The sequence below is a fragment of the Mus caroli genome, unplaced genomic scaffold (genome assembly GCF_978045245.1).
Source record: "Mus caroli unplaced genomic scaffold, Mus_caroli_1 scaffold_15, whole genome shotgun sequence".
Taxonomy (NCBI): domain Eukaryota; kingdom Metazoa; phylum Chordata; class Mammalia; order Rodentia; family Muridae; genus Mus; species Mus caroli.
In genome coordinates, this window is record NW_028227270.1 from 107,822,760 (window position 1) to 107,846,731 (window position 23,972).

General features: G+C 42.1%; 1 protein-coding gene across 3 annotated transcripts in view; it reads right to left on the reverse strand.

Annotated features, from left to right (window-relative positions):
- Positions 1 to 5,763: 5,763 nt before the first annotated feature.
- Ero1b (endoplasmic reticulum oxidoreductase 1 beta) overlaps positions 5,764 to 23,972 on the reverse strand; it is a 43,257-nt gene continuing 25,048 nt past the window's right edge. The window contains exons 7-17 of one of the 3 annotated variants that reach the window (XM_085831284.1): positions 23,611 to 23,731; positions 23,454 to 23,500; positions 20,999 to 21,010; positions 18,444 to 18,470; positions 14,388 to 14,480; positions 14,009 to 14,255; positions 12,544 to 12,613; positions 11,928 to 12,014; positions 11,097 to 11,230; positions 10,746 to 10,750; positions 9,684 to 9,832 (exon numbers count right to left, since the gene is read on the reverse strand). In XM_085831284.1, coding sequence (XP_085687410.1) covers positions 9,699 to 9,832; positions 10,746 to 10,750; positions 11,097 to 11,230; positions 11,928 to 12,014; positions 12,544 to 12,613; positions 14,009 to 14,255; positions 14,388 to 14,480; positions 18,444 to 18,470; positions 20,999 to 21,010; positions 23,454 to 23,500; positions 23,611 to 23,731 — 977 coding nt within the window. In that variant the 3' untranslated portion in view covers positions 9,684 to 9,698. Of the gene's footprint in view, positions 8,522 to 9,683; positions 9,833 to 10,745; positions 10,751 to 11,096; positions 11,231 to 11,927; positions 12,015 to 12,543; positions 12,614 to 14,008; positions 14,256 to 14,387; positions 14,481 to 18,443; positions 18,471 to 20,998; positions 21,011 to 23,453; positions 23,501 to 23,610; positions 23,732 to 23,972 lie in introns of those variants that run through there. The other 2 variants (XM_021180082.3, XM_085831283.1) reach the window with 2 other exon arrangements.

Genomic DNA, 23,972 nt, shown 5'->3' on the forward strand with positions numbered 1-23,972 from the left:
TTTTGTAGAGTTTTCTTCAGCCCGGTGTAACTGAGTACTCACTACCTCACTAGGATGGAAGGACTGCGCCTTCTTTGACTCAGCCAGTGCTCGCTATAGTCAGGCTACAAGCCAAGAGGTCCCCACAGAGTATTAACAACAAATACTTCTGGCCTTCAAGCTCTAAAGGATTGCAGACTCCTGACAGCTTTTCTGTAAAACATGCCTGTAATTTGTATGAGGCTGACACGGTGCTCACTGCCTGTTATTTTTAGGTATTATTCTATTAAAAGCTATGTGTATGAAAAAGTGGGCTCTGCCTATGTGGTAGCAGCATCCCTGTCTCAGCCAGAGAGTGTTCCAGACAGTGGTCCTCATGTGCCATCTCCGTGCTGTCCTGGGAAAACTCTGGAACCAATGTGGCCCTCCTGGAGGCCGGATGCTCTGGCTTCTTCTGGTCCTATAGGTCACAGAGCCATGCCCACTTTCTGCCATTTTGTTATATTTAAGATTGGGAGCCCAGTTTCCAGTTGGTTGTGATGGAGTCTTCACTGTACAGAGCACGACATGGAGGACCTTGCGCAGCCCCGCCCCACACCCTGCCTTTGGGTTTGAGTAAACATCTGGGTTGCAAGCCATTTAAAATTGCTTCTTTGCCAGGGTGAATTCTGGCAAAGCCTACACAAATCGCCTTTACAATAGCACTGTATAAAAGTTTATCTGTCACCAGACCTGCAATAATTTGGCTGTTGCAGCCAGTGCCCACAGCTCCTGTGTCCTTGTCTCTAGCAGGGCGGTACCTGTCAGCAGCCAAGGGCAAGGCTTGCTGGAAAGCACAGCCTCATTAAGGCTGTTCTATATGCACCCATTTTGTAGCACATGCACACTTTACAGTTGGTGAATGCTGGGCGTCTGTTTTCTTACAGTAACAAGCAAGCTATCATCCATTTTTACAATAAAGTTGTCAGCATTCATGTCAGCAATAAAAAGACTACAGCTCTTAAATGTTGTCAACAGGTGCTGGAATATATGCGTGCAGTGGCTGTGTACCACATGTAGGGAAGGAGGTCTGAACTGGCTTTGAGTCTTCTCCCTTGCTTCCTCTGCTAACAAAACTGTTCCTAATGTGTTAAAATGGGAAAAGAAAAGTTCATGTTCACATCATGAAATAACAACCTGGTGATATTAAAGCACATGGGGCCAAGCATGGTGTTATGGTTCTAATCCCAGCGCTAGCCCAAGTCTGAAGTTAGCTGGGCTATAGCAATACTGAGATAAGTAAGTTCATGGGACTGAGGCATTACCACTGAAAATGTAACCCTGCTAACCAGCAGTGAGGTCTGCTGTAACGAGGACAGGACACACCTTTTTAGCTGCTGACCCATTTGCCTAAGCAGTTAAGAATTCTGGCCAACCTGTGTTCATATCCATCATTGACACATATTCCTTAGATAAATAATGTCTGGAGTGTTACGGGTAGAGCTGTGAACTAGAGGTTATTACAGTATTTGTCCCAGTCACATTTTATTGTGGAACCAACACTAGACCCCTATGAAGAGCAAAAGAAGTATTAGTCACTGGGCACTTCAGAAGCAATGTGAGAATCTCGTGTGGAGGTATATATTGTCTGTTAGAATGTTATGCACACATATGCATGTGTACCTACCTTCACAGGGGAGATCATATCCAGGCCTGCTAAGCACTGGATATGCCTTGCCACTGTGCTACACACATTCTAGCCTTTGCTGTTTGTTCTACTACAAGGTTACAAATAATTTATCAAAATTTACAAGTTTAGCCAATTATTGTAGAAAAAGAATCCTGCTTTCACTCTTATCAGACAGCAATTTAAACAACAGACTGATGCAGAAACACATCAGTGTGCAGTTCTACTTTATCCAGTATGCATGAGCTATTCACAGCTTCTGATGGATCCAGATGGTAGAGCTATTAGAAAAAGGAGCAGGCTCAAATCAGAGTTCTCTTCAAAGACTAAGTAAATAGGACAATTAAAGTGAGAAAACTTTTTAAATGGAACTGTGAAGACAGACAGTGGAATTGAGTCTATTGGGTGCCTCTGTTGGACTGGGAAATTGTCATGAGTTTGGATCTGAGGCGACACTAAGAGAATCGCACATAAACTTCCTCTCGCTCCCGGCAGGATGCATGAAAACCCCTCTCCCAATGGAACAAAATACCCGATCCCTGCTGTGGCCGTCCCTATGTCCCAAGCGATTACACTTCTTAAGCCTTTGCTTCATTCTTGCCCTGGGTAGGTTCTGTGTTCAATATGGACTCATGGAATCCAAATGCCTATAGGATCCACACCTACCTCCTCCAAACCTTCATCTGCCTCTATGTTTGGATGCAGATAGCTTACTAGTGTCTTCTTTTCCCCTAAGCCTTATCTGGTTCACCCCTCAAATTCTGATTTTCTATAATCTGAGTGGAGCATATGTTCTGAACTTTAGCCTCGTCAGAACTGGAGTTCAGAGACTCACTTTCTTCAGCTCATATGAGCCTCAAAATTCTTCCCTCTCAACTCTTGTTTACATAACCGTTACCCATGACTCTGACACCCACTAGTCACTCGCCGATCATGGTCTTCCTTCAAGACCCTAACTGAAGCATAAGAGTGCATGCATTCAGATAAACAGGGTCTTCTCAGGCCTGCTATGTGAGTCTCTAACAGATACCCAACTCTTTGGACAAATAAATGGAGGGGACTCTTTTTTTTCTTTTTCTTTTGTGTGGTTTTTCGAGACAGGGTTTCTCTGTGTAGCCCTGGCTGTCCTGGAACTCACTTTGTAGACCAGGCTGGCCTTGAACTCAGAAATCTGCCTCCCAAGTGCTGGGATTAAAGGCGTGCGCCACCACGCCCGGCCAGCTCGTCTTACAAGATGACACAGGGAACATGAAATAGAGAATAAAATCTGAGCTAACTCTTGGTTAAATGACACCAAGGGGAAATGCTTTCTTTCCTTAATGTGTCACCAACACATTATTGGTGATTTGGAATTTACTCCATGGTGGTATGCGGGACCTCTATGAACGTCCCCATTTAGTAAGAACTCAGAACTACCCAAGGTAGCTGAAAAGAAAATCTAAGATGATCTTTACGTTCGTCTAATGGTTAAGTTCAAGAGGTTAAAAGTACCTTTAAATCTAAGATTGTAGTTGTAGGTAGTATGTTTGCCCATGTGTCCAGTTCCCCACACTGCATAAAATGGGCTTGGCAGTTTATACCTGTGGTCCCAGCACTTGGAAGTTGGGAGACAAAGAGAAGAATCAGAAGTTCAAGACCATCCTTGGCTATATAGGGACTTTGAGGATAGTCTGAGATACTAAAGACCCTGTAAGTAAAGAAAGGGAGGGAAGGAGGGACTCACAACAGAAAACAATTCTGCATTGCTATGAGTTTTTTCAAAGCTCGTGTGGAATCATGAAAATCTATAGTATCTAGGAAAATTAAAAGGGTGCAGGGGAAGGAGAGCGTGTAGTCAATTTGAACACATTAATAGTAAATTCCAAATCACCAATAATGTGTTGGTGACACATTAAGGAAAGAAAGCATTTCCCCTTGGTGTCATTTAACCAAGAGTTAGCTCAGATTTTATTCTCTATTTCATGTTCCCTGTGTCTTCTGTCTTCATCCTCTGTGTGTTACACGAGTCTGAACCTGTGCCTGCCTGAAGACTGTCTTGTAAATCTATCCCCGCTGTGTGTGCATCTGTCACAAAGGGTGGCAGATTTATTGAGCAGCCCAGAAAGCATAACATGGAGAAGGAATGAGGGATAAGAGAAATCTTTAGCAGAGTTTTACAAGGGATTATTAAATCAGATTCCAATTAACCCCAACTGACCCAGAAAACAGTATTTCAAACTATTGTTTATGGAGCAATATTTAAATGTTGTGTTCAACATTCATGGTGGATATTCGTTTTAGGAGATTGCTTTCAACTTCTGTGTTTGCTGTTTTCAGCAAATGACACCCGTTCATTACTGTTGGTCAGAGACACGGAAGAGTACATGACTTAAGATTACAGCTAGGCACAGGGAAATCCAAGGGTAAGTAAGGGTGACTGTTAACACCATTTTCTTAAAAGCTGAGCACACAGTAGGATAGCATCTTAAGTCACAAGTGACCTCAGGGTGTACTAACCTTGGCTGTAAGGCCCATCAAAAGTTCCAGTTCAGTCTCTTGGAGAGGACCAAGGGCGAATATTAAATATTATTTAATTAAAACAATGTCTACTGGTACATACAGGAAAATGGACTGATGAAATGGAAACATAGCCTAGATAAGGAGCTAGGTCCATAGAGGTGTCAGAGATCTGTCCTATCTACATGATTCCTCAAACTAGCCATGGAACACATGGCTAGAGTTTCCGGACCAAACAGGTTACACCTGTGTAAAGTTAGGTTGGTTTCCTTAACCTGTGTTTTGTACAAAAAAAAAAAAGTCCAAAGGATCAGAATTTAAAGCTGAAAAAGCAAAGCCATCAATTCTCTAGGAAAATAAAAAGGCCAGTGGATGAGTGTCTCGGTCTGAAGTGAGGAAGACAGTCTGAGCTGATACAGAAACTACCAAACAACTGGTATAGGAAATGAGACCACACCACAGCATGGTAAAACCATTAAAGCAAAGCCACGTAACAAACTGGAAGACTATGAAGCTCATCACGCTTGAAGAACGCCTCTAACAGGTGGGGTCTAGTGCACAAAGAACACCAAGCAAATTAAGGGTTAGTTGTTAATTTTATACATTTAGTTTTGAAAATGAGCATTTTAAATTTCCATCCTATCACAATGTCCAAATCTAGCATTTGAACACTGTCTCTGGTGGTGAGGCCATGGATGAGCAAGCACACATGTACATGAGCTGAGCTAGTCCCTCCCTGTGGAGGGCAGAGTCCAAGTCAGTACCTCTCAAACCTACAAGTGTGTGTGGTCTTTCACCTTTGAACACTTAGAAATGTACATAAACAAATGTGACATGGTATGTGGACAAGGTCTAGAAACAACTCAAATGCTCAAGAATGGTACCACTCAACTAAATACTGGAAGAGCCATAGTAAGGATACCAAGCAACCAATAAAGTGAAAAAGCTATCTGGTGGTACATGGCCACCGCAATAATTAGGTGATAAAAAGCAGATGGTGTGTATGTGATATTACTCCAAGTAAAATACGAGCGAATAGAGAAATAAGGCTTTATATGGATATATGTTGGCATTTTTTTTTTTAAAGGAGAGTATGGATGGAAATACAAAAAGCCAGGGACAGAGGGCCTGTGTGTGCACTATGGGAAACTGGGAAGACATTGTGGTATTAGTGTATATTGTGTTTTTTAACCATGTGAATGTACCACCTATTTGGAAAGTTAAATAAAACAAGCATTTTTTTTAAGCCTATGACTCAATACAAATCATAGAATACTGTTCCTACCTTTTGATTGAATGGTATTAGGTCCACATTATCAGTACAGACTCTGGTGGTCCGCTCAGGCTCTACACGCCTTGAGCTTAGAATAGAATAGCAAGCTCTGGCTGAGTCTCAGACCCCATTCGTTTTCATGCTTTAGGAAACACCTGTCCTTACCACCTAGTGTGCCGCTGCATGCAAAGTCCTCAGCACACACAGCCAACAGCTGCCATTATGACTGCAAGGAGAGTCCCCTTCAGACTATGCAGAAGTCTATTTTCCCCCAATCCATAAATTATAATCACAGTCTCATAAGAAGCACTTGATAAGGAGGAGGGGGGAAAAACAAAGAAACAAAAGATTGCAGAAACATGTATTTTAATTCATGGTTCTGACTCCAGTGGTTACAACAGCAAATTATTTGGAATTCTGCTCAGAAAACTCAAAGGTGCACCTGTAGATGTCATTTCAAATAAAGGACACGTGGATTTATGTACTTGGTTTGGACCAAGGAGTTTCCGTGACAGTATGTATCTGGTCTGAGCCTTTTGGTGACTAGCTAAGGGCTCCTGCAGGAACTTCAGTCTGCAAACTGCTGAGAAGCCTGCTGGGAAGTGTTTTCAGGTGTCTAGCTGAAAGCAGTGCTGAGAAAGACCAGCACAGTTGTCCCTCCTTACACATGGTGGCACCTAGGCAGGGTCGAGAGACACAGCACAGCATTTCATACACAAAATACAGGGGCCAACATCTGACTTGGCAAGTTTCAAAATTGATTATCTTGTTGTTTGGCTGATCCTCCACATAATCCAAAACAAGAGGAGTACTGAGCATGGACCATTTTAGTATGTAAAATCTGTCTAACATGGATGCCACTAAAGGAAAATACAGGCCACCAATGAAAATACTTCCTCTTCACATTGTTATGGCACCAGGTACAATCGTTTTAGTCAGGCTTGCTGTCAAGTGCTAGATTTTTACAGCAGGTGATGAGACACAGACAAACAGCAAGTGTTTTGTCACTCAGCCAACAAGCAATCTCACAATGTAAGCAGTGCTTGAATTTCCCCCAAGCACTGATGACAGAACTGGCAGACAGCCTCCTACAGATTCATCATCAAGGTCACCAAACAGTCCCACAGTCTCCACAGTCCTCAGATGTCATGGTGATGTCGCTATGCACACACCAACACACCCTAATGTATTTAAAAGTTAATCCAATGAGTACCAACTTCAGAATACTTCCCTTACTGAAGGAATTCATTCTAACAACCATTTCTTTCAACTTCCTAGAACACACTGTACTACTGTGTGTCCTAAGCTTGGAACAAATCATAGTTAAGAAAAATTCAGCAAGTGGAAATGAAGATCCCCCCCCCCTTAAGCAAATAGTTTAAATAACAGCATCTAACTGCAGTGGTGATAAGTGACATTTCCAAACAATCTCCACATTTAAAATAAAAATAGACAAAGTGCAAAATTTCCACCTTTCCTTACATTCTAAATGGGCACTACAGAACCCGCTGGTATACAGGGCAAGGTCACTGGCATTCACTTGGTGGGCTTTTTATCTTAGAGTGGCCCGTTCCCATCACATGGCAATACTTGCATCTCTTTAAAAAATAAAAAGCAAAGAAAAAAAGAAAACTTCAAGCCAAAAAAGAGTAATCAACCGACAAAACTCACTACTATCAACAAAACATTAAGTTTATAAAGATTAGAAATGAGGAGCAGAAATAGCCATAGAGGCCTCAGGTCTCATCACACCTCTGTAGTGGAAGACTAGGCATTCAGAGGGGAATGAGCCAATTTAATAATCTGGCCTACACCATGAAGTTACAAGGAACACAGTAAAGACTTTGGCAGATAGGATGTGGATTTAAGAGCACTTACTGTTTACTCCAGAAAGACAGAATCTAAGGAGAAGCGAGATTTTTGGACTCGCATAGATAAAAACCTTTCAAGTAATCCCATTATACACTGCCACCTTTAAAAGAACCAAGATTTAAAATATTTAAAGATTTTAAATCCCAGGTTTAGAACATGGCAGTTTAGGGCCTTCAAGTCCTCCACTGTCTTGAGTCGCCAAGGATGGCTGATCCGGGATGAACTGAAGATGGAGGGCCAGGGAGGAAGTGAAGCCGTGCTGAAGCAGCTCACCAGACAGTCGCACACAAGAGGTAGAGGATTGCATAGATTGTGTTCAAAATCAAATATTGAAAATGCTTACTTTAAAACAGCAAAATTTGTGTGTAATCCAATTAGCATTATAAACCCATAGGATCCCATTCAAATTTTGTGAAGAAGAAAAATCCATTAAATAAATAGGGCTTTTCATAAAATAACTGGAAATGTCTATAATTAGAAGAGGAACAAAGAGAAAAGCCAGAAGGGGAGCTGTAGGCTTTAGGTAAAGGACACTCTACTCTTGAGCCAGCCTGGGGTACACAGGCCAAGTGAGCACGGGAGGGCACTTACCCACCTTCACCAAGGCAGGTCCCTTTAGGCCAAAACCACAGCAGCAACAGCAACTAAACATCGTAACAGGGTTGAAGCCCTGGGAAGTCATCCAAACCTCTCACTAGTCACTGAAAGGCCTATTCATTATAGTGACAGCCCTGCATTACAGAGGATGACACACAGTGTTAGGCAAGTCTAAAACACTAACTACACCATCTATAGATTTCTGTCACTGGGACCAGCTCTAGGCAGCGCTGGTTCCCTGGTTCTTTTTTTTCTACAACAGACTGAATAGTCTTCTCAGGATAGACACAGTCATTTAAAGTTTGACAACTAGGAATGCAGGGTAATACAATACAAACAAAATGTGAAACAAACATGGCATTAGTATAACTTACAATTTTAAAGGATATACTTCATTTATAAATATCTCTAATTGATATTCTATTAAGGATCATAAATATTCAAGTGGACATTTGAATTTTCTCTTAAAGAGTTCAGAATTCTTGAAGTCTTAGACACGTAGTCTCTTTGCCCAGTGTCCAAGGCTAAAAGGCTTCATACAGTCCGCTATGTCTATGAAGACATAGAACAGTCTTCATTACCTCCTGTGCTGCAACAACGCTTTAAAGTTCTGTAATTCTCTTATGCTTGTAGAAAGTCTATAGGAGGAAAACAAGTGCATATTAGAACATACAGAGGGCATGCTGTACACAGACTTCAAATAGCCAATACTGCTTCCTTGAGCTAAGCAAAGAATCTAAAAGAACCAAAACACTGAATGCTGACAATTCCATTTAAAAGAGAAATGCTGTGACTCCTACCAAAGCTGACAAGTCATGGAGCTGTGGACCTTTGGGCATGCTTAAAAGGGCAACAGAAACCATTCTGTCTTCACACTGAGACCATCCATGAGAGGCAGGTGTGTGGTACATACACACCTTTGACGACAGCACTAATAAGGCAGACGCAGACAGATCTCTTGAGTTTGGGGCCAGCCTGGTCAACAAAGTAAGTTACAGGACTTGCCAGGGTTACACAGAGAAACACTGTCTTGAAAAATGAAACAACCACAAAAAGCCTATAGATGAACTATGGACACAGTGCCACTGTCTACACTGTCCCTCCCACTCCCAGTACCCATCTATACTTATGGCATTGTACAAGTAATTACTGGCTCAGCGAATAAATAAAGAGCTCAAACACAGAAATCAAACCCTGGGATGGGAAGAATGGGAACCTACAAGTTCCCTTCTCTTATGAACTCAGGGTTAACCTAACGAACCTAGTATTTCTTCTACAGCCTAGCGATAGTGTCCATCTGTCAAGTATACATACTTGTCTTAGTCAGGGTTTCTATTCCTGCACAAACATCATGACCAAGAAGCAAGTTGGGGAGGAAAGGGTTTATTCGGCTTACACTTCCATACTGCTGTTCATCACCAAAGGAAGTCAGGACTGGAACTCAAGCAGGTCAGAAAGCAGGAGCCGATGCAGAGGCCATGGAGGGATGTTCTTTACTGGCTTGCTTCCTCTGGCTTGCTCAGCCTACTCTCTTATAGAACCCAAGACTACCAGCCCAGGGATGATCCCACCCACAAGGGGCCTTTCCCCCTTGATCACTAATTGAGAAAATGCCTTACAGTTGGATCTCATGGAGGCATTTCCTCAACTGAAGCTCCTTTCTCTGTGATAACTCCAGCTGTGTCAAGTTGACACAAAAATAGCCAGTACAATACTTAACAAACTCAAAGAACATAACAAAAGTTAGCTACAGCTTAGCTTTTACATCTTTAGGTAAAATTAGGATCAAATCTTTTTTCCAGAATCCCCCATGTCTCAATGGGTTCTGGGCGTGGAGTCAAGGTTTGCCGAGCTGAACTGCTGGCAAGGAGCAGGCCAGGATCCCAGGACTCTAGGACTTGCTTCCTGTCCAGCGCCCCTTGGAGGGAGAATGGGCTCTAGACACAGGGCTGAAGCTAAAAGGGAGCATTTATGAAAGCCAATGGCATTTTAATGAAATATTCAATTAAAATTTTCCTTTCTCAATTTAATTTTGTTTGTGCTTAAACTATTTGTTATTTAACATCTTTTTCATTTCAAATAATCTACGTTTCACCTCGCCTCTTCCTTATTATTTTTTCAGACCTCAAAAAATGCATAAACTGATATTTCCTGAATTATAAAAATGGATCCTATCTACCTTGTGGTTTGTATCTCAATTAGCACAGACATCTTTAAATACAGACAAGAGCTGGGCTAGCAGTCAGTTCACCCTAGGGCTTGGGGTAGGCAGGGTCAGTGAGGTGGTCAGATTCCACTAGAACAAAACCCTGCCTAGACAAAACTAAGCACATGGAGGAACTAGGTGAAGGCTTTGGCATTACACTGGGGCATATCTAAATTATCTTTACATGATTGCTCTCCTTTGAACTTAAAAATCGCACTCATAAAACATACATATTAGTCTCTGTCATTTGGTCCTGTTTTTTTTTTTTAAAGATTTATTTACTATTATATCTAAGTACACTATAGCTGTCTTCAGACACACCAGAAGATGGCATCAGATCTCATTACAGATGGGTGTGAGACACCATGTGGTTGCTGGGATTTGAACTCAGGACCTTTGGAAGAGCAGTCAGTGCTCTTAACCACTGAGCCATCTCTCCAGCCCTGGTCCTGTTTTAAAAATAAACTTTCCCCTGTGATTTGACTTATTTTGTTCTACTGTTACAACACAGAATATTATTTTCTATGATTCTTTTCCTTCTGCTTTATATCCCAACACTGCATATATTTCTGTAGATAAATTCAAATTACTTAAAAAACATTTCTGATAATTATATATATGTATATGTATGTGTGTATATACATACACACACACACACACACTAGAAGGCTATTTCCCTCATGAAATTGAGAAAGAAAATTGAAAAGTACCGTAGCTGCAAACTCTCAGGTCTTCCTGGGACTGATGGAGAACTTGCCTGTCAGCCTGGAGGCCACACTGAACAATGGATTTAAGGTGTTTGTTTGAAACAAGGTCCTTACTACATGGGCCATGATAGCTAGCCTTGAACTCATGGTCTGTCTGCCTCAGCTTCTCAGTGCTGCGGTTATGAGTGTGTGCCACCACAGCCAGCATTTATCTGTCAGCAAACCAAACCAAGGCACCTTTGGGGGAAAGATCATCTTTGCAGTATGTTGAAACCTGGAGGGAATCAGGTCTTAGCTTACCTTCCAAAAGCATTTAAAAGAGCAACAATTTCCTGCCGAGTGAGCTGGAAGCCTTTAGACGGGCTGTTCTCCGGAAGGTTTTGGATTTCCTTTTCAGAGAATAGTATCTTCAAGGCAGTTCCTAAACCCTGAGTCTGAAGAAAATAGTCGCAAATTTACAGTTAACTTTACACAATAGCTACAGGGAGGACACTGAAACCTGTATGAGGGAGCTAGAGAGACAGCCAGCAGCTGGGAATGCCGCAGCTCTTCATCCAGGGGCTCAGAACCACCTCTAACCCCAGCTCCAGGAAATCTGACACCCTCGACTGCCTCGGTGGACACATACATACCCTAAATAAAAACAATCTGTTTTTAAAATCCACGAAGGGAGCTTTACAACCCAGTGCTGGACTATTCGGGAAGCAGTATTTACGCCCTCACAGATCACATCACACAGGCACAACACTTCTCAGAACCTAAGCAACCTGGTGCCTGGTGAACACGCTTCTGTCCCAGATTACTAAAAGGCCCGTTTTCTTCATCAGAGCCACAGAATTTGACTTGTACTCTCGAAAGCACTACTTCTTATGTCGTCCTGGGGCTGTGTCAGCAGCAGCATCTTTGTAAGAAAACGTGAGAGCCAGGCGGCGGCAGCAGTGCGCACCTTTAATCCCAGCAATCCAGAGGCGGGCGGATTTCTGAGTTCAGGGCCAGCCTGGTCTACAGAGTGAGTTCCAGGACAGCCAGGGCTACACAGAGAATGCACCACCACCACCACCACCACCACCACCACCACCACCAAAAGAAGAAGAGGGAAAAAAAAAAAGAATAAAAAAATTGCACACACACCTGCAATTTCCCCCACAGTCTGCATTTATCGCACCCAACACAGTCCATGATTCGGGAGATGTTCTTGAAATGTAACCGGAATTCTTCCTGGTGTGCAAAAAATATCTGAATTAGACTTTTGAAATTAAGATACATTTGGTCAAATTACACATATAAAATAAATGTTTAAGGTTTACAAGTGACTATTGCTTTTCAGTCGTTAAAAGGACCTGAATTTGTGTAGTACAACGCAGTACATTAAACAGCAGACATTAGTAGAGATGAAGATTCATGTTGCACATTACTTCAGCACATTTTACTGAGACGGCGCTTTAATGAAGGGCTGGAAGCTAACAGTGAGAGGCCTTTACTTGTGAGAACTGATCTGTCGCTTACATTGAGTAGCTTCGAAAATCTAGCTTGTCAGGGTGATTCCTCACAGCAACAGGAAAAGTTACTAAAGTGAAACCTAAGTTAGAACACTGGCCCCAGGACAGACGCCGCTGTAAATTCATCATGCCACACTGTGCCACTGGCTCTCAATTTATACCAAAATCTAAGTTAACTAACATTATGATGTAGAGCAACTGCAAGTGTGGATGAATTGAGATGTGGTTCCCACGCTACCCTCAATTACCTTTAATGACTTGGCCCCCTTTTTGTCACCTGCAAACATGGATTTCTCATCGAAGTGCATAGGAAAGGACCTGATGAAAGGACAAGACTATTAGTAAGTTACCAATGAGAAACCCAAGTCCTAGTCTCAAGAGTTCTGTAGCCCTACAAATAGTTAAAATATGTTATTATTTATAATGTAGGAGGGTAACAGTTCACATATACACTAATAGAGAAAACTACATATGACTTTGTAATTTATAAGACTAACTATCTTTTTCTTATTATTATTTTATTCATTTAAACCCAAATGTTGTCCCTCCTCCTGTCCCCCCATCACAGAGTTCTTACCCTCCATCTCCCCTTCCTTTCACCTCTGAAAAAGAGTACCCCACTCCCCACTCCCAGGGCATCCCTGCTCCCTGAAACAACAAGTCTTAACAGGATTGGGTAGGTGTATCTTCTCCCACTGAGGCCAAACAAGGCAGTCCTCTGCTACACATGGGCTGGGTGCAAACCAGCCCGTGCATGCTCTTTGATTGGTGACTCAGTCTCTGGGAGCTCCCAAGGGTCTAGGTTAGTTGACACTGTTAGTCTTCCTAGGGGATTGTCATTCTAAGACTGTATTATCTTAAGGATGCAGTATCTTAAGGAAATTAGTAAAATTATTTAAAAGTGAAAAACAATCTCCAAGTATGCCAGCACTCAATATTCTTGTACACCTTAGTATGTAGTTTACTTTAGGCTTCCCCATCTGCCTTCTCCTTCATGTTAACAACCAATGAATGTGTTTTACAGGATAAGGAAGCTTTAAAAGGTTGTTTTGGAAGGGAGCTATCACTGCTGTGATGTGGATATGCTTGGCCCAGGGAGTAGCACCATTAAGAGGTATGGCCTTGTTGGAGTAGGTGTGGCTTTGTTAGAGGAAGTGTGTCACGGTGGGAGTGGGCTTTGAGACCCTACTCCTAGTCACTGGAGTCAATGTTCTAGTGGCCACAAGAGAACTCTCCAGGGCCTCTTGCACCATGCCTGCCCAGATGCTGCCATGCTCCCGCCTTGATGATAATGGACTGAACCTCTGAACCTGTAAGCCAGCCCCAGTGAAATGTTGTCCTTTATAAGATTTGCCTTGGTCATGGTGTCTGTTTACAGCAGAAAACCTTAAGACAACTACTTTTATGTTTGCTGTACTGCTTATACTTACGACACTATGCAACTTTCAGCAGTAACAGAAATACCACCATTGTTGGGGCATTTGATGCTACATAAAATCTTAAATTCTTTAGTAAAACATACACAGCCTGTCTTCCAGTGTAAATGCTTCTGCAGCCAGGCTTCAGAGCAGCTTGGTGTTCAGCATCTGGAAGACCACTGTGCTACTATTGCTCCTGTGTCTCTCTTCTAACCTCTAGTCAAGTCTTTATCACCCCTCGCTCCACGTCAGCTGAGCAGTGGAGGATTCCAAGACACTAAAAGCCAGGCCTTACTTTGTATCCTGGAAGATGCTGAGCAGAAGGGTCTTGGTGTCAGCGTCATCTTCCAAGTTGCCGGTATAAAGATCAACAATCGAGCGCTCAAAGTAAGGGGCCACCTTTGACAAAGCACGAAGCTCTATCAAGTATAAAAAGTACAGGTTCTTTAGCCTTCTTGGACCTTCCCCCTTTGTTTCCACAGGGTCAAAGCGGCGTTTAAACTCCTTGATGTTTGGTCCCCAACTAGGTTTACCCCAGGTTTCTGAAAAGAAAAAGAAGCACGCCACCGTTTAGCATGGCACGTTTGCTTTGGCTCTGTAGAGTGTGTTTTACTTTCCAACACTTTTTATGACACCTAAAAAATAAAACATCTCCATTTACGAAATCTGATTACCTTCCAGAAGATAGTTAGCACACAGATGTAAATTGATGCTGGCATGGAGTCCTGATATAAGCTTATAGAAGACTCTTTTCTCAAGACACAAACCTATTCAGAAAAAAACAGGAAAAAAGAACCCGTATCCATTAGATAAAAAAAATATCAAATCACAAACAGTTAGTACATGGGTTTCAGGTTAATATTCAAGGACACTGTTATGGCTGAAATGTGCAGTGTCCCTGCGGGCTTAGGTCTGGGGTGCTTGTTGGGGCCTAGCTAGAGGAAATACAGCAGGGGTAGGGGACAGGGTCTGGGAGTGGGCAATAGCATACACATCAGCTTCCTGTGACTCTCCGCTCCTGTCTTCAGTACAGTGTCCTCTGCCACACATTCCCTCTGTCATGACCTGCTCACAGGCTCAGGGCCAAGTCACCATGGAGTGAACCCTCTCAAACTCTGAGCAGCATAAATTGTTCTGTATATAAAATCTTTGTCAGCTATGTTGGTCCCTTGACATAAAAGTAACTAACACAGATAATAAAAACAAATCAGGAGATAACTCTATAGGCAATTAGATGAAGATTTTTGACTAGAAAACACGAAGATTGTTTCAGAATAGACTTAACTGAATACAATGAAAACTTAACATAGAACAAGACAGAAAAGCCTGGCCCCTGAAGGTGGCCCAAACACTGGATGCAGCTGTGTAGCTCGTAGGCTACCAGAACGCAATTGCACAGGTTGTAGTCTAGACTACGAATGCACTATGCACAACTACCAGGAGGAAGTGACTGCTTTGCCTCATCGATCCCTTTGTCGTCTTATGCCTTCCCTCTGTGTTCTTTGAATCTACTCTGTGGTGGGAAAGAAGGGCCTTTATGGGCTCTTGCCTTGGGATGAGCTAATTCCCTCTGTTGACATACTACTCTACTTACAGAGAAATAAAACCTAGAAAACAGACTCCCAGAATTTTAACGCTTAAAAAAAAATCGAGTATAACACAAGCCTCACCATATGGAATTCATGGATGTGATACAAAGTCACTACATGTAGCTTCCTTAACACACACAGGCTTCTGCTCAAAATTTATGGCAAATACCCACATAATCCCATAATCCTTCCCTTCTGCTGCTACTTCATAAGACTTTCTTTCTTTCTTCTTTCATTTATTTGTTTATTATTTATTTATTTATTTATTTATTTATTTATTTTTGGTTTTTTGAGACAGGGTTTCTCTGTGTAGCCCTGGCTGTCCTGGAACTCACTTTGTAGACCAGGCTGGCCTCGAACTCAGAAATCCACCTGCCTCTGCCTCCCAAGTGCTGGGATTAAAGGCGTGCGCCAAGATTTTCTTTTCTAGTAATATACATTATAAGTGCACTTAGTGATACCAAATAGTAAACTTGAAAATGGCTAAGACAGGCCTGGAGTGAGGCTCAGTAGCCAAGAATACGCTTAGCATGCACACAACCCTGAGGTCAACTCCCAACACCAACGTAAATAAATAAATAAATAAATAAACCCCCAAGGCTAGTATGATAATTCACATGAAGAAAGGAAAATTTTGAATGAATATTCTTTATAGAAAATTTAAAAGTAAGTGAAATGCAGAACAATAAATTTAAATTATGATGTACCTTACGTATATGAATGTTTGTTTGCATGTATATATGAGGACCATGTGCATGCGTGATCCCTGCTGAAGTCAGAAGAGGGCACTGGACCCCAAGGACCTAGAGTTACAGATGTTTGTGAGCTGCCATATGGGTGACAGGAACCAAACTCAGGCCCTTTGCAAATGCAGCTAGTATTTAAGAATCGTTAGATGAAGCTTTTCTTTACCACCAAACAGGTGTTGTTTGCTTTTTAACATCCTTCCTACTGGGAAAATGTAAACATTGGGGCACAGTCTCATTTGTGTGCTGGAAAATTCTAACATAAGAGGATCTATATGGCTTACTGTTGGATCTTATCAAGGGCTCTCAGACTATTAGTTTACTCCTTACCACAGATGGCTCTGAAACAAACATCCTCAAACTAGGAAAAACAATTCTTTTGAGATCTCATTCTCTAATTCAAAGTGCTATAGAGACCAAAATATAGAGATTAAATTTTACTTTGTAGCTTTCTCCAAAAAGCATATGCAATTTAAAATGTTTATAACAAGGACTACAAATAAAAAGATTTACTAAAATATTAAGTACTAACTTCAAGGAAATTTTCCTTCAATACATAATCAAGCAATTGGTCACATTTGAGGTTCAATTTCTATTTCTTCCAACCTACCTGTATAAGCAGTGCTTCTGTCTTACAAAATGGCCAAAGTCTAGAGAAGGAACAGCAAGTAAAGCCAAGTTCATGAACATTCACAGGCCTAAAAACCAAAGCCTGGGAAACTAAGAAGAGTTCCTTTCTGCAAAGCTCACCCAGCTCATAAGCTGGAATCGAGCAGGCACCGTAAGGAAGGTGGAGCAGGAATACAAATTCTGTGACCTGGGTGATCTCAAGCAAAATACTGACATCAAAGACATGCTGATGGACTGCCCCACACAGACATGCAACACTAACAGGAAATGCTGCAGACCTTCTGGCCCAGCTTGGGGCCAAAAAGGTTGGGCTTTGTCTACAAGAGCAGACAAAAGCTTTCACCTCTTGCTCTGAAATAACACACAAAAGACACCCTACAAAGCCAATTCCACCAACTTCTAATTCTAAATTAGACTACCCAATTTAGGAAGATCTCTTTTAGATTTAATGGCACTCAAATTATTTTCAACAATGGATTTAGGGGAGACTGAATATATGTACACATGTCTCTCATAAGAGGGTTAAATTTACTAGTGCACAGAAGCGGTCTGCCTTTGACTGTCAATTGGCTGTTTTCAAGAACTCTTCCTGGTGTGATCTCTACCAACAGTGTAGGTAGCAGCACAACTGTTGTCACCCTCCAGCTCCAGAAGACAAAGTCACCTCAGAAAAGGCTGCGCCAGGCGCTCTCTGGAACCACATTCAGGGACCCCAGGCAGCAGAGCACTGATGGAGCAGTTGACGCACAGTGCCTAAGGTCAAACACTGCCAGGGACTCCATCCTCTCCGCATCATCAACATTCAACTCTCTTACTACCTCTCTGAGTCTCAGGCAGAAGTGTCCAGATTGTGACCCGTGTGTAACATGCATCCAGGAGTATTGATAAATGCAATCCAGAACATTTGTAAACCCCAGTATCATATCACAGTGTCAAAATGTCGGACACCCCTGATCTTAATTACTTTCCACAATGTTCATCTTTAGAGTAGACTTATTAAGTTATGCCATCTTTTACTAAAAGTATTTTCCAACACAATTCATAAAAGCATTCATATGTTTACTTTATAATATATATATGTGTGTGTGTGTATATATATATATATACACACATATACATACATAGTTGACTAAGAACCAACAAATTATGTTCAAAAGAAAAAAAACAGCCAATTAACAACCAATGGAATTGACTACTTAGAGTTTAATACTGCTGGAAGCTTAGGGCTATGAAACAATAATTTCTCTCTCTCATTCAGCTTGCTAATCCTCCACTAACAGTATAGCATGATTTCAAAAGCATCCTATTCCCAGTTACTAGCCAAAGCTGTTAACTCCTAGAACATTTAGCTTTTAGCCTATAGTCTTTATATCTCTGATACAGAAAACATGAAGAATGAGAAGTGCACTGCACACTACACATGCATACATGTGCCATGGGCAAACATGTTACAGACTTCTGAATCTAATTTACCTTGTCCTGTTTTACATATCACACGTGGTTCCTTACTAAGGGAAAGAGCTCTAAAAAGTAGACGTGTTTACTAGTTACTAGTTACTGTGGATAAGACAGATAAGCCTGATGAGTCACTTAGGAATACCTAGTGGCCCTTCCAGCCTGTGTATTCATCTGGTACTGATTTTTTGGCTCCCCAGTAGCCTCAAGATTTTCACATAGTTTTATCACAAATGAAACAGTGGTATTTTCTTTCAAATATTATTAAGTATCAGTTGTGTAGATAATCAACCACAGATATAAAGTTTACCTTCTAGCCACGTATAGAATGATTCTCCTTAAAAAAACAAAAACAAAAATTTGGTTAAAATATTGTAAATATTCATGTATAAACAATAAGTCAGATCATTTGAGGACTACCTCGAGAAATGTCTACTTTAGACTAAATAGTAAAATGGGCAGATATGTCTAGAAAAACCCACTGATAATTTAAATAGTTGTGGAGAGTTTTCTTAGAGATGTTTTGGTTGTTAAAATATATAAAACAATGCAGTATAAATACTAAAATATATCTTATTCACTGAAGGCTTAAATTCAAAAGCATAGGCACAAACAATAAATCTGTCTGAGGCAATAAGCACAGTATTTAATTATACCAGTAAACCACGAATATAAAAATTAAATTATAATTACTCAATTTTTCTTAAGCCAATAAAGGAAGGTGTGTTTCCTCAACTAGCTAAGACTAAATTTCAAAGGATAATTTTCAATGTAATGCTTAGAGTGGCTGTGAGTCCTGTGTGTGGGACCTAAGACTGAGAAGGACTGAGAGGACGGGGATAAGGAACACATCTGCTGCAGCAGTCCGTTCCACTGCACACATGAAGACCAGAGTTAGCAACAATGCCTGTGTCCTTATAAACCGCTGAGAGTTTAAGTGCCTTTGCCACAAAAAGAAGCGAAGTATACAAACTGATATAGCATTGATCTTGTTTAGTCACACCCCATGACACAAGCTTCAAAACACTGCTGATAAATGGACATACTTTTGTCATTAAGAGAGAATTCTTCCTGGCTCGATAATGCTCTTTTGAGTTAGGGAAGTGCTGCTGCACTTTCTGAGAGAATGGCAGAATCCTTGGCTCACAGAGATGCTGCCCAGTCTCTGGGATGAACCTTGAGAGTTGTTCTGCATCCTGAGTGCCACTGCACCTCACCCCAAAACACCACAGGCAGCTTTCTGCAGCCATCTGTTCCTCCTACTGGCTAAGGGCTGTTACTATCACACTTCCTCAACTGGCAGCTCCTCAAAGCTTCCATGTGGCCTCTTAACCCATCCGTTTAGATGAGTCCAGTCCTTCCCACTGCAAACGAGTCACCCAGGACAGACTTTTGCTCAGATCCTAGGCTTCTGCTATCCCAGCAAGCCAGCACTAGCTAATTCTACTCATCTAAACTTGCCCCCTTAATTCAGAGTTCATCTTAAAGCCCACTTCTTTAAGAAGTTTCTCATCATCAGCTCATGCATGATGGGGCTTTGTTTCACCCTTACTGAGTTACACCTGCTGGTGGGCTGTGTGTCTGGGCTTCTGTGTGTCTGTGGCGTCGGCTGTGTATTGCATTTGTCTTCCTCTGTGCGCCCTTGGCTGACAGAGGGAACGTGTGCAGTTTATACACCCTCAGTCTGTATAGTGCCACTGAACACAGGTAAGGGGAAACCGACTGGAATAACTGTCTGGCTGTTTCATAGCCAAATGCTGGAAAACAGTCTTTATAAAATTAAGCACATTATTGAAAACTGAAAATGTAACTTTCAAAGTCAGTAAGAAAATAAAGAAGTCACAAATTATCTAATAAAAGTAACTTTGCTACATCTTCTCAGAATCTTCATGTAGATTAAAATAAAAATACTGTCCATGCCGGGCGGTGGTTGCGCATGCCTTCAATCCCAGCACTTGGGAGGCAGAGGCAGGCGAATTTCTGAGTTCGAGGCCAGCCTGGTCTACAAAGTGAGTTCCAGGACAGCCAGGACTACACAGAGAAACTCTGTCTCGGGGGGGTGGGGGGGACAACCAAAACCCAAAAAACTATCCATTGTGTCTGTGGGTGGGAGGAGAGGTTCTTGCATGCCTAGCAAATGTGTGGAAGTCACAGGACAATTAAAGGGAATCAACTCTCTTCTTCCATCTTCTGGGTCCTCAAGATCAAACTTGGGCCAGCCAGCTTGGCAGCAAGCGTCTTTATCACCAACATTCAAGATTTCATTAACAGAAAACGGGAAACTCGGAAAGGAAAGTGGACCTACTTTATAATCATTTAGGTTAAATGGTCTCATGCTTTTTTTTAAAAACATAAAACAATTTTATATTTAAAAATCTTATTTATTACCATTCATTTCTGAAAAAATAGATTAAATCATCTGCTTTAAAAAAGAAAGGAAGAAAAAAAGAAAAAGAAAGAAGAAAAACACCAAATATTTAATAGTAAAAAGATTTCTTCCATGGTTGTGATAGTTTGTATATTTTCAGACCAGGGAGTGGCACCATCTGGAGGTGTGGCCTTGTTGGAATAGGTGTGTCACTGTGGGTGTGGGCTTAAAACTCTCATCCTAGTTGCCTGGAAGTCAGTCTTCCACTAGCAGCCTTTGGATGAGGATGTAGAACTCTCAGCTCTGCCTGCGCCATGCCTACCTGGATGCTGTCATGCCCCCACCTTGATGATAATGGACTGAACCTCTGAACCTATAAGCCAGCCCCAATTAAATGTTATTTTTTAATAAGATTTGCCTTGGTCATGGTGTCTGTTCACAGCAGTAAAACCCTAACTAAGACAATGGTTAAAGTAAACACAAGAGTTTCAACTCACCATCATCTTCCCCTAAAAGAAAAAAGAGAAAGACATGATAAGATGTCTTACCCAACTCAGATTCCAGCCCTGCTAATTAATGCAACACTAATCCTCACTGTTAAACTGTTTACTGTATCGTTAACTCTGATCACTATTGCAAGCATCCTGCAAATAAGGTTCTTAACAAAAACACAGGCCTAAGAGTGCAAGACTTTCACATTCTACAAAAGCAACAGATGGAGGAGGTGGGGAGAGGGGAAAGAAACTGAGAAGGGAGAAGGAACTGGACCTGGTAACACAGGTCATAATCCCAGATACTTGGGATGCTGAAGGCAGGACCTTCGCTGAGTTCAAGGCCTGTCTGACCGAGTTTTAGGCTCGGATGGCAGCTCAGTGAGATTTCGGAGCTGGAGTGTAGCTATGCTAAAATGGGAATGTGCACAAGGCCTGGGATTTCCATCTTCAGCACATTAAAAATCAGGAAGCAACAGAGGCAGCTAAGTTCAGTACTTATCAGATATAGAAAATATCCTTCAGTCCCTACCCAGCACCTGTGTGGACAGCACAGTTGCTGTGCTGGGTGCTCTTCTAGAGGATTATTCTTTTGCCCAGATGGCCTGAATGAGAGCAAGGACATCCTCCTGGGGAGGGAGAGGGCTCAAGGCTGAGCTGCCTTCACTGTTGTTCTGCCTGTTGCCTTTGTCTGACAGAGTCTGACAGCACAGTTTATTTCTCAGAAAAAGGTTCTGTGGCTTACAACCTTTCCTAAAACAGAGGCCTAGAGATGACACTGCTTCAGGAATAGAGTGGACAAAACTTTATCCCGAGCAGGCAGAGCCCTTCATGTCAGTCGAGAACCCACCAATATCATCAGCCAGAGGGGCAGGCTTCCTTGAGCAGCAGCAGAGCTGTGCCTACTCTCACTGCCTGGGCCTGCCTTTAAAAGTTTGTCCCAGCTTTTTTCTTCCATCTTTTCTTTGTTGATTTTTTCCCCTCTTCCTCTGTCCAGCAGTTTCTTGTCTAATTTATGGTAAATGGAAACAGTGTTTCTTTGTATCTGGCATCTTTTGTTTAAAAATAAATTGTATTTTCTACTTTGAAACAAAGTAACCACAGGAAAGGTCAGAAGAAATGCCTTCCTTAACTGTAACGGGGGACAGAAGAGGCAGGGATGTCCTCTTGTCCTTTAGATAGCTTCTACAGTATCTCGATTTTTCTAACATTTTGTGTAATTAAGACATTGAAGTTGAAAAACCAAAGTTATGATGTAAAGGCAGCAAGAGACACAAAAAAAATAAGTTCATAATCTCAACCTTACCAGGCAGTTTCAGAATTAGCTTGGAGAATAGCATGTTGCCTAGATAGAGCCAGCATTTAAAAGCAATGCCTATGTTCAATTATTCCACATCTGGGCCTCGGGCCAGAAGGTTCAAATCTTCATAGGAATTTCCACTCTTTGTCTCAGTCCTGACCTGAACTCTGGACTGGGAAGTCAGCTACAGGGTCAGTCTTAGGTCTTTGCTATTCGGAGATGAGGATGACAATGTCCCCACTAACTACAACATGCTACAGCATCTGAACAGCATGGTGGCTACTATGTACCTGAAAGAGATGTTTTTAGAGGTGTGCCTGGGCACTACAACCTCAGTGTCACATGCTGTAGGCCAAGAGTTCTGCCTAAACATGAAAGTTCTTAGATGATGACAATGGCAGATGGCACTGCCACCACATTTTCATCAAGTGAACTAAACTTAAAAGGCAAAACTATAATTCAGGCTCACACTAACCACAGAAACACTTAATGACCAGCTGCTAACTGGCCACTTTGTGGAGCAGTGCAGGGGCTGGAGCAGTATGAGGGCAGCCAGACTGCCTGCATTCTCATCACCCTCTCTGTACAGAGCATGGTCCATAGGTAAGTACCCCAGGCAGCACAAAGAGTGTGTTTGATAGGGCTCTGGTGCAGCACAGCCCGTGTTGTGTGCTCACCTGGCTCCCAGGTAACCTGTGTGCACTATGAAGGAAGCTGTGATGAGCCCCTGGCTCTCCACCTTGGCTGCACTTAACCAACTAGGATATTGTTTCTCAGCCTGTGGGTCACGAGGTCTTTGGGGTTGAATGACCTTTCACAGGTATCACCTAAGACCATCAGAAAGTACAGCTATAACCATAGCAAATTTGCAGTTATGAAGTAGCAACAAAGATACTTTTATGGCTGGGGTCACCACAACATGAGGAACTCTATTAGAAGGTTCCAGCATTAGGAAGGCTGAGAGTCATTGAACGAGTGTTTACAAACATGGGGACAGGATCCTCACTCTCTGTAGGGCAGGACCTGGCCTCTAGAGCTTAAATTTCTCAAGAAATCTAGGGAATGCATAGACCACTCATATCACTAAAATTAAGCCAAATATAAAATTGTCACTTTGTTTTTCTTCAACTTGAAAAAGCATGGAATGCATGGAAAACCCACCTCTGCTGGGCGCCAAAGGATTTAAAGGACGATAAACAGATCGAGGCCTGAAAAAGAGCACAAAACTGAGCTGTAAAATGGTTTAACGTATGTGTGGTACCTTTTCCAACAGAAACAAGACCCGCCTCTCCCCTCTCCCACTCCAGCCCTCAATTACTTGAAGCAGTTTTCTTCATAGATGCTGTTCCACACCCTCCATGCTGAGGAGCCCTTGTAGCCAGTGTACCGTTCCGGGTTCAGCAGCAGGTCCACATACTGTGCAGCAGGAGACCGCTCATCTGTCAGGAGCAAATGGTAAGGCCACAGAACAATGCATTACTCTCCAACCTGAGAAGTTCCTGGGCCGAGTCCACTCCACCTCACACGGTTGGGTGGTTAGTCCCTGTGACCACACTTGACCCTGAGTTTGTAGAACTTGGACAAATTACTCAAGAGGGGAAAGAACAACTCCTTCCTTTCTTTGGTTCCTCAAAGTTCACTCAGTGAATGTAACATTCTCCACCTTAGTTATAACCATCC